Genomic DNA, 13,085 nt, shown 5'->3' on the forward strand with positions numbered 1-13,085 from the left:
GAGCTGCACTGACTTAACTGCAGGTCCAGTTGCGTCACTGACATGTGGGCCAGATCCCTGTTGGGCCCATATGTCAGTGACCAAATGCACCTGCAGTTAAGTAACTGAAGCAGCGTCTCGGAAGATATGTTGCGTGATTAACGTAACAGCTACTCCCATCACATGCTCAGATTTCAAGGTGCATTAATTCATTGCATGCGAGGATTATGAGAAACTTGACCAATGCATGTACTTCATGCATGCATGCATTGCAATTAATGCATTGGTAAACACAATTCTTTGAGAAAAACGAGCGCATTAATTGTGTGCTTTTACGAACCATGAAAATTATTCCACCACTCATCATCTACCTTGGTTGGTGAGATTTTTGAATTGAGCCCTATAAACCGGAAAGGAGGTAGTACGTGGGCATATTTGTTGGAGTAAATTACGGGGGAGGGAAAGGGTGGAAATATTTCCGGTCACAACGGATTGGACGAGCGCGGGGGGAGGAGAGTCATGCATGCAGATTTTTTCCACACGGGGTGGAGTGGTGGGACCGCCGGAGGGAGAAGGAGAGTCTAGCAGGCATATTGTTTCCACACATGGAGACAAACGGGCTTCCTGCAAGTATGGGGAACGGTGCATAATAAGTCTCATCTTGCATGCTGGGCTAGGTATAGTCTCAAGTCATTAAAAACATACACGCCCCACACATGTTCATACTATTTCAAGGTGCACTAAATTATTACATGCGATGATTAAGGCTGGCCGTAATGGTGGTATCTTAACTGGTATCATGCACACGGGAATAGCAAACATGCTGATGTGGCAAAGAATTAAAGAAGAGAGGGGGGTTAGAGTAACTAGTGTTCATGCATGCATTGGTAAACACATTTTTTTGTGAAGAACGACAACATTAGTTGAGTAATTTTGCAGACTACAAATACTATTCCACCGCCTCTATCTTGCTAAGAGTAGGTGAAATTTTTGAATCGAGCCCTTTAAACTAGAAGGGAGGTAGTACTACTCTAATATCTCTTGTTGTGATGACAAGATAGGACATGGCACACACCTGGACGGAGGAACTAGTAGTCTGCATTGTGCATTTGAGTTTTGTCTGAAGTCAATGTACCTCTACTTTGACCAAACTTATAGAAAAATGTATCAACATTCATAATGTCAAATCAATATTTTTATACTCATTATAAAACATAGTTCTTATACTCATTATAATCAGTATTGTAGATATTGATATTTTTAGTATAAATTTGTTTAAACACTTTGCAAACGGTTAACGGAAGTAAAAAGGACTAGAGGGAGTATCATGCATGCGGAGTAGGCAAAAAATTGCTCATTTATAGCCGGTCGAAGTCTCAAAGGGCGCGACCGCGCGAGGGAGGCGAAGGTCTTGGGAGGCGCGACAGTTGATGGAATTCAGTGAAGTTACCCATGCGTCGGCATGGCGTGCGAACAGGCAGAAGCTATATTGTCAGGCCTACGATATGGGTCTAGCAGACATGACATGACTTTCTATCAACCTTGTCTCCGGCATAATCCGAGTCGGAATAGCCAACAAGATCAAAAGAAGACATCTTAGGATACCAAATGCCAAAATTTGGTGTATGGATTAAATATCTCACTATCCTTTTCACAGCCTTAAGATGACATTCTTTAGGAGCAGCTTGATATCGTGCACACATGCACACACTTAGCATAATATCGGGACGTGAAGCACATAGGTATAACAATGAACCAATCATAGAGCGATAAACCTTTTGATCAACCGGTTCACCATCTTTGGTCAAATCATTATGTCCACTAGTAGGCATGGGTGTAGACATACCTTTGCATTCTTGCATATTGAACTTCTTGAATAAGTCCTTGGTGTACTTTGTTTGAGAGACAAATGTACCTTCCTTAGTTTGCTTGATTTGCAAACCGAGAAAGAATTTGAGTTCACTCATCATAGACATCTCAAACTTCTCTAACATTAGCTTTCCAAACTTTTCACTAAAGAGAGGGTTAGTTGAACCAAATATGATATCATCAACATAAATTTGGCATACAAATAGTTCTCCATTAACCCTTTTAGTAAAAAGAGTAGAATCAATTTTACCAATTTCAAAACCACTTGTAATAAGGAACTTGGTCAAGCATTTATACCATGCTCTAGGAGCTTGTTTAAGACCATAAAGAGCTTTGTGAAGTTTGTAAACATGATTTGGTTTCTTAGGATTGATAAAGCCGGGAGGTTGTTTGACATAAACTTCCTCCTCTATTTCACCATTTAGAAAAGCACTTTTAATGTCCATTTGGTACAAGTTGATATTATGGTGATTAGCATAGGCAAGTAAGATGCGAATGGACTCAAGTCTAGCAACGGGAGCATATGTCTCACCATAGTCCATACCTTCGAGTTGTGTGTACCCTTGGGCGACGAGACGTGCTTTGTTGCGAACCACTTGTCCATCTTCATCTTGCTTGTTGCGAAACACCTATTTGGTACCAATGATGTTGTGGTTGTTGTCGGGCTTCTCAACTAATGTCCAAACTTGGTTTCTCTCAAAGTTGTGTAGCTCTTCATGCATAGCATTCATCCAATCCGGATCTTCCAATGCTTCTTCAACCTTCATAGGTTCAATGCTAGAGATGAATGAATAGTTTTCACAAAATTTAGCTAAACGAGTCTTTGAGCGAGTGATTCTCCCGGTTTGTATATCATTTAAGATTTGCTCGACGGGATGATCTTTGACAATTCTTGCTCGAACTCGTGAGAGCTTTTGCTTGGGTCTTCGTTGAACATCTTCTTCATCTTGTTCTTCTTCTTGGCCTTCTTCATTGTTGACGTCGTCGTTCTCTTGTCGTGGTGGAGAAAGAGGTTGTGGATGTTCGTCTTGATGCATTTCCTTGTCTTCTTCATCTTGGTGTGTCCCACTTGTGGATGCTTCCGTGTCGATTCTTGGTTCACCTTGTCGTGAAGTAGAAGCTTCCACTTGGACGGATGAAGTACTCTCCTTCACCTCCGTTGGACGGATTTTGCCAATGGACAAGTCTTGGATTGCTTCTGAAGGGTCTTTGTCTCCTACATCAATTGGCAATTTCTCTACTTGCGAGCCATTAGATTCATCAAACTTCACATCTACCGTCTCTTCAACCTTTCGGGTGAAATTGTTGTAGACACGGTAAGTGTGAGAGTTTGAGCCATAACCAAGCAGAAAACCTTCATGAGATTTAGGAGCAAACTTTGAACAACGATGCTTATCAAGAATGTAGCACTTTGAGCCGAATACTCGAAAGTATCCAACTTGGGGTTTGTTACCGGTGAGAAGCTCGTATGCCGTCTTGCCGAGTAGCTTGTGAAGATATAAGCGATTTGTTGCATGACAAGCTGTCTCAACCGCTTCTGCCCAAAAGTGCTTCGGCGTCTTGTATTCATCAAGCATCGTTCTTGCCATTTCGATGAGCGTACAGTTCTTCCTCTCAACAACTCCATTTTGTTGAGGTGTGTACGTAGCCGAGAACTCGTGTGAAATCCCTTCTTCGTCAAGAAAGGTGTCCACATTTGCGTTCTTGAACTCCGTTCCGTTGTCACTCCGAACCTTCTTGATCTTCACGTCAAACTGATTTTGGGCCTTCCTAGAGAAGTTTCTGAAGATCTTCTGGACCTGCGAGTTGTCATTAAGAAGGAACACCCACGTAAAACTTGAAAAATCATCAACTATAACTAGACCAAAAGAATTTCCACCGAGACTCTTGTAGGCGTTGGGACCAAAAAGATCCATATGAAGTAGCTCGGGTGGCCTTCTTGTGGTCATGATGTTCTTCACGGGATGCCTTCCTCCAACCTGTTTACCTCCTTGACAAGCACTGCAAAGTCTATCCTTATCAAATATGACATCGTTAACTCCAAGGATATGATTTCCTTTAATAAGCTTGTCAAGGTTTCTCATGCCAACGTGACCTAGTCGTCTATGCCACAACCAACCTTTTGAGGATTTAGCAACAAAGCAAGTTTTAGGTTGTGCCTTTTTAGAGAAATCGACAATGTAAAGATCACCTCTACGCATACCGGTAAAGACCATTTTATGATTGTCTCGATGAAATACTTGGCAATCTACCTCAGCAAATAGGACATTCAAACCGAAATCAGCAAGTCTAGATACTGAAAGTAAGTTGTAGCCGAGAGATTCAACGAGCATGACATTTTGAATGGAACTATCATGTGAGATGGCCACCTTACCAAGGCCAACCACTTTACCCTTTGAATTATCACCAAAGGTGACATATTTTCGAGGGCCGTCATTTTCAGCAAGCTCACGAAACATCTCTTCATCTCCGGTCATATGATCAGTACATCCACTATCAAGAACCCATTCCTTTCCTCCTGATTCATATCCCCGAAGATTTGCCATAAGACCAAAATGTCTCATTGCATCATCAAGATCGAAGTCACTATCATCATCATCATAGTATCCATGTTCATCATGATCTTGTGACTCATCATTTCCTAGAGAGGGTAATTCATTAGATAAATGATCATCAAAGTGGTCACTTTTATGAATTCTTATAGCTTCGAATATGATATCACTAATGATTCCAACATCTCCTTTAGCATGCTTAAGATTGGTAAGTTCAAATAGACAATTACCAAAACTAGGATCACTAGAGTTCATCTTACTCAAGGCAATAGATTTATGGAGAATTTCATCCAAAGTTTTCAAGGAATGATCGGGAAATCATTCCTCAAGAAATTTCCATATAGTATAGGCACAATTAAGAGTAGGCAAACTAGCAATCAAATTTTTGGGCAATCCTCTAATGATGAGCTCAATAGTTCTAAGATTGCGAATCATGTCAATATCTTCAGCTAGGGTAGGATGCAAAGGATCAATATGAGGTGCACAAGGACTAGCAATATACTTGTTCAAATGATATCGATTGAAAATTACAAGCATCTCATTTTTCCACTCATGAAAATACTCTACATCAAGAATAGGCACTCTATGTCTAAGACTCCCTAAGGTAGACACATCCATCTTCCTCCAATGGTGATTAAACCAAGGCAATGGAGACCAAAGCTCTGATACCACTTGTAGGATCTAGAAGTAGATGTGTCTAGAGGGGGTGATTAGACACTTAGTGCTAAAGTTGCAATTTTTAGGCCTTTTTGGTTTGAGTGGAGTTTTAGGCACAATTTCAACATACACAATACATATCAAGCAAGCATGCAAAGAGTGTATGAGCAGCGGATGTAAAGCATGCAACTTGCAAGAATGTAAGGGGAAGGGTTTGGAGAATTCAAACGCAATTGGAGACACGGATGTTTTTCCTGTGGTTCGGATAGGTGGTGCTATCCTACATCCACGTTGATGGAGACTTCAACCCACGAAGGGTAACGGTTGCGCGAGTCCACGGAGGGCTCCACCCACGAAGGGTAATGGTTGCGCGAGTCCACGGAGGGCTCCACCCACGAAGGGTCCACGAAGAAGCAACCACCCACGAAGGGTCCACGAAGAAGCAACCTTGTCTATCCCACCATGGCCATCGCCCACGAAGGACTTGCCTCACTAGCGGTAGATCTTAACGAAGTAGGCAATCTCCTTGCCCTTACAAACTCCTTGGTTCAACTCCACAATCTTGTCGGAGGCTCCCAAGTAACACCTAGCCAATCTAGGAGACACCACTCTCCAAGAAGTAACAAATGGTGTGTAGGTAATGAACTCCTTGCTCTTGTGCTTCAAATGATAGTCTCTCCAACACTCAACTCTCTCTCATAGGATTTGGATTTTGTGGAAAGAAGATTTGAGTGGAAAGCAACTTGGGGAAGGCTAGAGATCAAGATTCATATGGTAGGAATGGAATATCTTGGTCTCAACACATGAGTAGGTGGTTCTCTCTCAGAACATATGAGTTGGAATTGTGTATGTGTTCTGATGGCTCTCTCCACGAATGAAGAGGAGGTGGAGGGGTATATATAGCCTCCACACAAAATCCAACTGTTACACACAGTTTTCCAATCTCGGTGGGACCGAATCAACAAACTCGGTCGGACCGAAAAGGTAAACCTAGTGACCGTTAGAGATTTTCAGTGGGACTGACATGCAACTCGGTAGGACCGATATGGTTAGGGTTTGGGCATAACGTGATCTCGGTGTGACCGATTACACAAACTCGGTGAGACCGAGTTTGGTAATAAGCTAACCAGAGAGTTGGTCAGGTAAACTCGGTGGGACCGATTTGCTCTTTCGGTGAGACCGAAAAGTTACAAAAAGGAAACAAAGAGTTTACACTGCAATCTCGGTGGGACTGATTCGCTCTTTCGGTGAGACCAAAAAGTTACGAAAGGGAAACAGAGAGTTTGCAATCCCATCTCGGTGAGACCGAGATCCCTATCGGTACAACCGAATTGCTATGGTTTGGCAGTGGCTTATGACAAGTGAAACTCGGTGGCGCCGGATAGAAAGAATCGGTAGGTCTGAGTTTGGCTTTTGGGTTTAGGTCATATGTGGAAGTGGGAAAGTAGCTGAGGATTTTGGAGCATATCATTAAGCACATGAAGCAAGAGGCTCATTAAGCAACACCTCATCCCTCCTTGATAGTATTGGCTTTTCCTATGGACTCAATGTGATCTTGGATCACTAAAATGTAAAATGAAGAGTCTTGAGCTTGAAGCTTTAGCCAATCCTTTGTCCTTAGCATCTTGAAGGAGTTCCCACAACCTTTAGTCCATGCCACTCCATTGTTGAACTTATCTGAAACATGCTAGATAGAAATGTTAGTCCAACAAGAGATATGTTGTCATCAATTATCAAAACCACCTAGGGAGCACTTGTGCTTTCATAGAGCCATCACCGGCGATGAGTTCATCGTCATCTACACACATGGATCCGCGACGGTGAAAGCATGCCTTGCTCGCTTCCTATGCATGTTCAAGAGTTCAACGAATGAGTGGGTCGCTGGGCTAGATGTTGAGTACACCATAGTCCTGCAAAGAGAGAAGATTCTAAAGGAGGCAGAGAAGAAGAAGCCCGGAGTGATCCAGGTTTGCGTACATAACGTGTACTTGGTCTACCACATATGCCATGCCGACGTTGAGTGCCAGGATTTTAAGAACTTCCTCAAGGACGAAAGAGTGAAATTCGTTACTATAGACTTTAGGAACGACAGGGATGTCCTGGGTTAGATAGGCCTCGTTGTAGGCCAGCCCTTCGATCTCCAGAGGGAAAGCCTGGTGTCCTCCTCTCAGCCATCGATGCTGACCCTGGCAGCAGCCATGATTAATCCTTTGTATGCTAAACTGAAGAAACCTCACCACGAGTTTCATCATGCATGGGAGTCGAAGACATTAGATGAAGATCACATCATGTACGCATCAATGGATGCCTGCCTTTGTTTAAATATCTACAAGGGTTGGATGAAGAAGCAGAGCCCAATGTCCGGTTCAAGCAAAGAAGCGTTGGCGAAGAGGAACAGGAAGAGGGACGAGGACGAAGTCGAGGACGTGGACTCGGACTCCGAGTAGGTGGCAGTGCCGTCTCTCATGTTGGTTCTACTACAATGTCAAGCGGACTAGTTGCTTAGTTTATTTTCAAGGGTGTGTTCTGCTGAGGCCCCAGCAGAACCATGTTTATATTCTTTCTTGTTATTTGAACTCTTTAGTACGTACAGTAGTACTAGTACTATGTCTCCCTCTGTTCCTATATGTTGTGCGTATAAGTTTTTTAGAAAAATTCTGATTTATAGTGCGCATTGGCAGCCATCCTGTACTTCGGACCCAAATAGCCTTGCGCAGCAGCGCACATACAGCCTCCTCGCTTGTCGCTTCTGTCGAACTGCAATAGCACATGGCCTGGGTGGGGGTATTCTTCGTCCAAGTTGCAACCTCCAGCTCACGTGTTGGTATGTGTGCCTATAACTATGCGCACTAGATATTGGAACGGAGGGAGTACTACTGTTCTTCTTGAAGTTGGTACTACTGCTCGTATCTTCGTGTTCCTACTATACTTAATACGTTCGGACTAGTAGTATAATTTGGGTCAGTCGATTTGTGAAAGAAGTTTGACAGAGTGAAGGAGGAAGACGGCAGAGAAGCTACCCCAGTATCAATATTAGGGTGGCAGGGTGCCCATGATCTATCTTATGAGAGTTGGGTGTGGAATGCAGTTCGCCAAAAAAAATGGATCGTGCCCGGGGTTAAACGGATGGCGGGGTGGGGGAGCATGGCGGTGGCAGGCGGTTAGGCGTGTGGCGGGCTAAGAACATGAACCGTGCATCAATTTCGGAGGTTGAAGAAGCCCTTCTAGCCATCCATGTTGCATCAAATGGCTCACAAGAGTCGACTGACCCAAATTGCTCCTTTAGATTGCAGGATCCATGTGGCATTCAAGGTCTCGAAGGTAGATTCCGCGTCCGCACCCGGTATGCGGGCTCGACGCACGCGCGACCGGCTTCCGCCGCGACAGCCACCATGTGTGCCTCCTCCGCACGGGCGGAGACGACAATGACACGCTAGTTCCTCCTCGCCGGCGTGCTGGAGCACGCGCTCGTCCTCCTTTTCGTACGCTGCGTGCATAGACGCGGCTCCACCAGCTGCTCGCGTGCTTGGCAGCGCGGCGGCATCGCGAGGAGGGACTGCAGACAACGTGAGCGGGCGAGCCTTCGGCTTCATGGCACAGGGATGGCGGCGACACGTCGGTGATGGGCGAGAAATTGTTCGCCGGAGCAGGCGGGCGCCGGCATGCGCAACGGCGGCGGCATATTGATGAGTGCGCGTATGGGAGCTTAGTTTAGTTTTATATAGGGTTGGTCAAACTTCAAAGAAAACCGTACTAGTACACGTAAACATTAGACTTAGGCAGCGCTTTTATTAGTTACCACAGCCATGATACAGAATCCTGTGCAAGCGCGTGAACTGCGGCCGCGCGGTCGATCAAATGGTGCGTAATCATATCGCGCTCGAAGGACATCCACCGAACCTTTTGTGTGTGTGAAAACAATCCCTGAATATTACTCAACTTTTTTTCCTGGAAAAGTTCTTGACGCTACAATATTTCCATATATTTGAATTTAGCTCCAGTTCCTGTTTATTTGGATTTGGACGTTTTAGGTGCGCCCTAGTTTTTTTAATACTGATTTTGTGTGTGTGATTGAGAGAGAACGTGTGTATGTGTCCATATGTGTGTTGTGGCGGAAGGGCAATGTGGAGACGGTGTGCGTGTGATAGAGACATAGAGAGATGTGAATGTGCAAATGATCATGCATGAGTGAGACATAGAGAGAGCCGATACGTTGTGTATACATGAGAGAACGGTCTTCTATTTTACTTGTGTGTGTGTGTGAGAGAGAGAGAGGAGCATCCGTAACACAACAACCTTCTCTCTTGATTCGTCCGTCCCTCGCACGATCGCATGTAACACATGCATCAACGTGCACATTTTGACACCCTCACCCGGCCCCTGCCCACCTCAAGGCCCGCACATCGCTCTCTATCTCGCATGCACAATCTCTTCGTGAATACCTTGTTTAGCATGTAGCTTTCCGTCACATTCACACACATTTCTCTCCTTAGGTTTGTTTTCTCTCAATATCTAACACACACACACAACACATACACACCCCCTCCCCCGAACGCATAATTCATCACCATCCAAGGTTATATGGCGACCACTCTCCCTTGTGCTTCTCTGCATCCCAGCATGCACAACACCTCAATCTTCAAAGAGGGCATCAAGGAGATCGAAGACGGCGACCACACTGCACTAGAGAATGTGGGGCCATTTGGAAGCAGGATGATGTGACGACGGCTGACTGACTCCTCACCCCACCCTCTCTCTCGCACAAAATTACCAATCACTCTCTCCCCCGCACAAATTTATGAATCCCTCAACCCATGAGATCCTTCCCCTCTCGTCCATGTTTTTCCAGCTCTCTCATCAAACCTGTTGTCTCTTCTCCTTCCCCATGTACAGAATCCGGATGCACACGCATCTCACGTATATTACATGTCTCCATCTTTCTCACAGACCTAACTTCTTCCTCTCTCTCTTTCTCTCTCTATCTCTCTCTCTCTGTTTTCGTTAGGTTTGTCTCCTACTCTCTCGTCCACATACATACAATCTTTCCCGCCCTATCTGCTCCATCTTTGCAAGCTCTCTCTGCACGCTTTATTCACACATTGGGATATATATGTTCAAAATGTTGCTTTTATAATGGCTGATGTAGAGTTATTGTTGGTTTTGTTGCATCCTACAAAGTAATAACTATGAAGTGCATTTTGATTGTCATTTGACTGGGATTATGTGAGTTTGAGCATGTTGTGAAGTACTATAGACCTCGTATACATATTGGAATTCGACAATGATTGTAACTATTGAATTGTATAGACCATTACATTCGAAGTCAGTAGCGTAATATATTTATTTCACAATTTCGACAAATGATTAATTCACTACATACTAAGAAAACAAATGTGTACACCCTCCGTTTTTATTTAAGTCCGTGTATTAGCATTGGTCAAAGTGAAGTTTTGTAAACTCAAAAAGTTTATAACAAAAAATATTAACATATACAATAACAAATAAATACTATTAGATTCATTATTGAATGTACTTTCACATCATACATATCTGTTATGGTAAATGTTTATATATTTCTATAAACTTGGTCAAACTTTAGGAAGTTTAACTTCGGTCAAACCTAATATGCAGAGTTTACTAATACTACTCGCTAGTGGCTTAGCCGAATCACCCAACACGCCACACGGGGAGTTCAGTGTCACAAAATTTTGAGGTCGGCGGGAAAATCTCCCACAACCCTGATTCGACCAGTGGCAAGTTACCATCATAGCCTTCGGAAAAGGCCTACGGATGACGGTTTGTAGTGGGCTGTTTTCGTAACTTCAGGTTCACCCTACCCAGCCAACCCCACCCCGGCACCCATAGTAGTACACCTGAATACTCCCCATTTTCTATCCCCGCCGCAAAATGGACTTCTCCACGGCACCGTAACCTTCGTGCTCCTCCCCTTCTACATCGGTGCACTCGTCCACCGCAGCGCATCTGCCTCATCGGCGACCTCGTACGCTGCACTAGAGCCGGTCCACCGTCGTCGTCGTACACGGAGCCTCTTCCCCGGCACCGTCTTCCACGGTCTCGGATCTGCTTCCCGGAAGCCGACGCCAAGCGCAGAAGCACCACCATCGTGGACAATGAACTGACTCCCGTTGCCGACCATGACTCACAGAGGCCGCCGCGACCATCGTTCTCCTCCTCGGTTGGTAATGTGCGTATTGAATCACTTAGCAGTACATGTGCAGTTCCAATTTTGTTCATACCTACCCTTCAAATTTCCTGGGTGCTATTGTTCCCGTAAAAGTAATTGGTTATAGCCTCCATTGTCCAATAGAATATCAGCTTGTAATTGTGTGTCGCTCCTGTATCGCGCTGTGCTTGGGTAGGTTTTTCATCTGCAACCAGTAGTGTGGCAAATGATGGAAAGTTTTTTAGAACTAGCAACATGCCCATGCGTTGCACGCATCAAGATGCATTTGTATCAGTAGTTTATCTTGTGGGAGAAAAGGATGAATGAGGGAAGGCCTTATTTGCAAATCTGGAGAGGGGTGTGGGTATCTTTTTGCAAAATTGCCATTGTTTCCTTCCTATCCTTTAGATATAAATCGGACGGCCTATATTGCAGGATGGTAGGCACACCATCATCACCAACTTCATTTTTTATAAGAGTAGAGAAAAGAAAAGAAAAAAGTAGAGAAAAAAAGTAGAGAGTAGAGAAGTAGAGATAAATATTAAATATAAAGTAAATATAACAGGAGAGAAGACAGTAGAGAAGACAGTAGAGATAGTAGAGAAGTCGGGAAAGGATTGCGCGCAGGGGGGGAAGTGGTCGGGCGTGCGCTAGTTTTGGCGCGCAGCGTCCGACGCGCTTTATAAAATCCAATGCCCTCCCACTCCTCTGTGCCTTGCCACCGCTCTCTTCCTGCTCTATGCCTCGCCACCGCTCTCTCCCCGCTCTTTCTCGCCTCGCCGCCGCCGCGCCACCATGCAGCCGCGTCGTCGTGAAACTTGGGGATACCGCGGCATCCGCGGGATGCGCATCGGCCTCGGCAATTTCGACACCGCCAACGTGCCGACGCGGGAGCGGGCACAGGAGCTTGTGCCTCTGCCGCGGCTTATCACCGATGAGGATCGTCGCAACAACCGGAGGCAGGAGCACCGTCTCGGCATCGCCGAGATGGACGAGGAAGCCATGGCGCTGTGGTGCCAATGCTTCCCGAAGGACATCATCAACGAGCGCAAGTTCTACGCGCAAAGGAGGGCAGAGAGGGATAAGAGGAGGGCAGAGCAAGCCGCCTATCGCGAGGACAAGCATAGGCGAAAAGCGAACGCTCAATTCAACATGAGGCTAGGAGCAGCGTCGCCCTGGGAATCCGACGACGATCGGAATCTTCATGCCTACAGTCAAACATCGGAGGTGGACATCACCGAGGAGGAGTCGGACGATGAGGAGTAGTTGAATAATCTATTCTTTTATCTATCTATGCTGAGAACTATCCTCTACTCTCTAGTCTCTACTCTCTATCTCTACTTCTCGATCTCAGCACTGTAAATGCTTTTATAAAGCGCCACGCATTGCGATTCTGTTGGAGATGCTCTAACATGGCAGACGAGTGTTTTAATGTTGCCCACAAGATGCGCGAGTATTACTAGTAGTATATTTTTCTTGCCATGTTGAGATTTTAAAACCACGAGTGCGAACATGCAGAGGAGCAATGAAGACCAAACATGGGATAATGGGGACATCTTCAAGGAGCGTGGCAAGTTAAAGAGGAGCTGCACCGAACCTGTAAAACAAGCTTTGGTATGTAACACCCTTTCAATTACTTTCGTTTAGCCTCGTGTTCTTCGATGTGTATATGTTGTAGTTTCTGTTTCTCTTAAGCCTCGTGTTCTTAAATGTGTAATAAGAAGAGTCTTAATCGTCCTAATGCTTTCATTTTTAGCTTGATGTAGGAAGTGGGTGTTCTCACCTTGTAGTTTGTTTTTATAATTTTTTTCCTTTTGAATTCACTTCTCCCAGTTCTATTTATC

At 44.8% G+C, this 13,085-nt stretch overlaps 1 protein-coding gene across 1 annotated transcript; it reads left to right on the forward strand.

The window, feature by feature from the left end:
• The first annotated feature begins 12,036 nt into the window (after window positions 1-12,036).
• LOC147976066 (uncharacterized) lies at window positions 12,037-12,507 on the forward strand. The gene has a single exon (XM_087520707.1). It carries the CDS (start codon window positions 12,037-12,039, stop codon window positions 12,505-12,507), a length of 471 nt encoding a protein of 156 aa, XP_087376833.1.
• The last annotated feature ends 578 nt before the right edge of the window (window positions 12,508-13,085 follow it).

The sequence above is a fragment of the Triticum urartu genome, chromosome 4A (assembly GCF_056163025.1).
Source record: "Triticum urartu cultivar PI428250 chromosome 4A, HENAU_Tu73, whole genome shotgun sequence".
Lineage (NCBI taxonomy): Eukaryota > Viridiplantae > Streptophyta > Magnoliopsida > Poales > Poaceae > Triticum > Triticum urartu.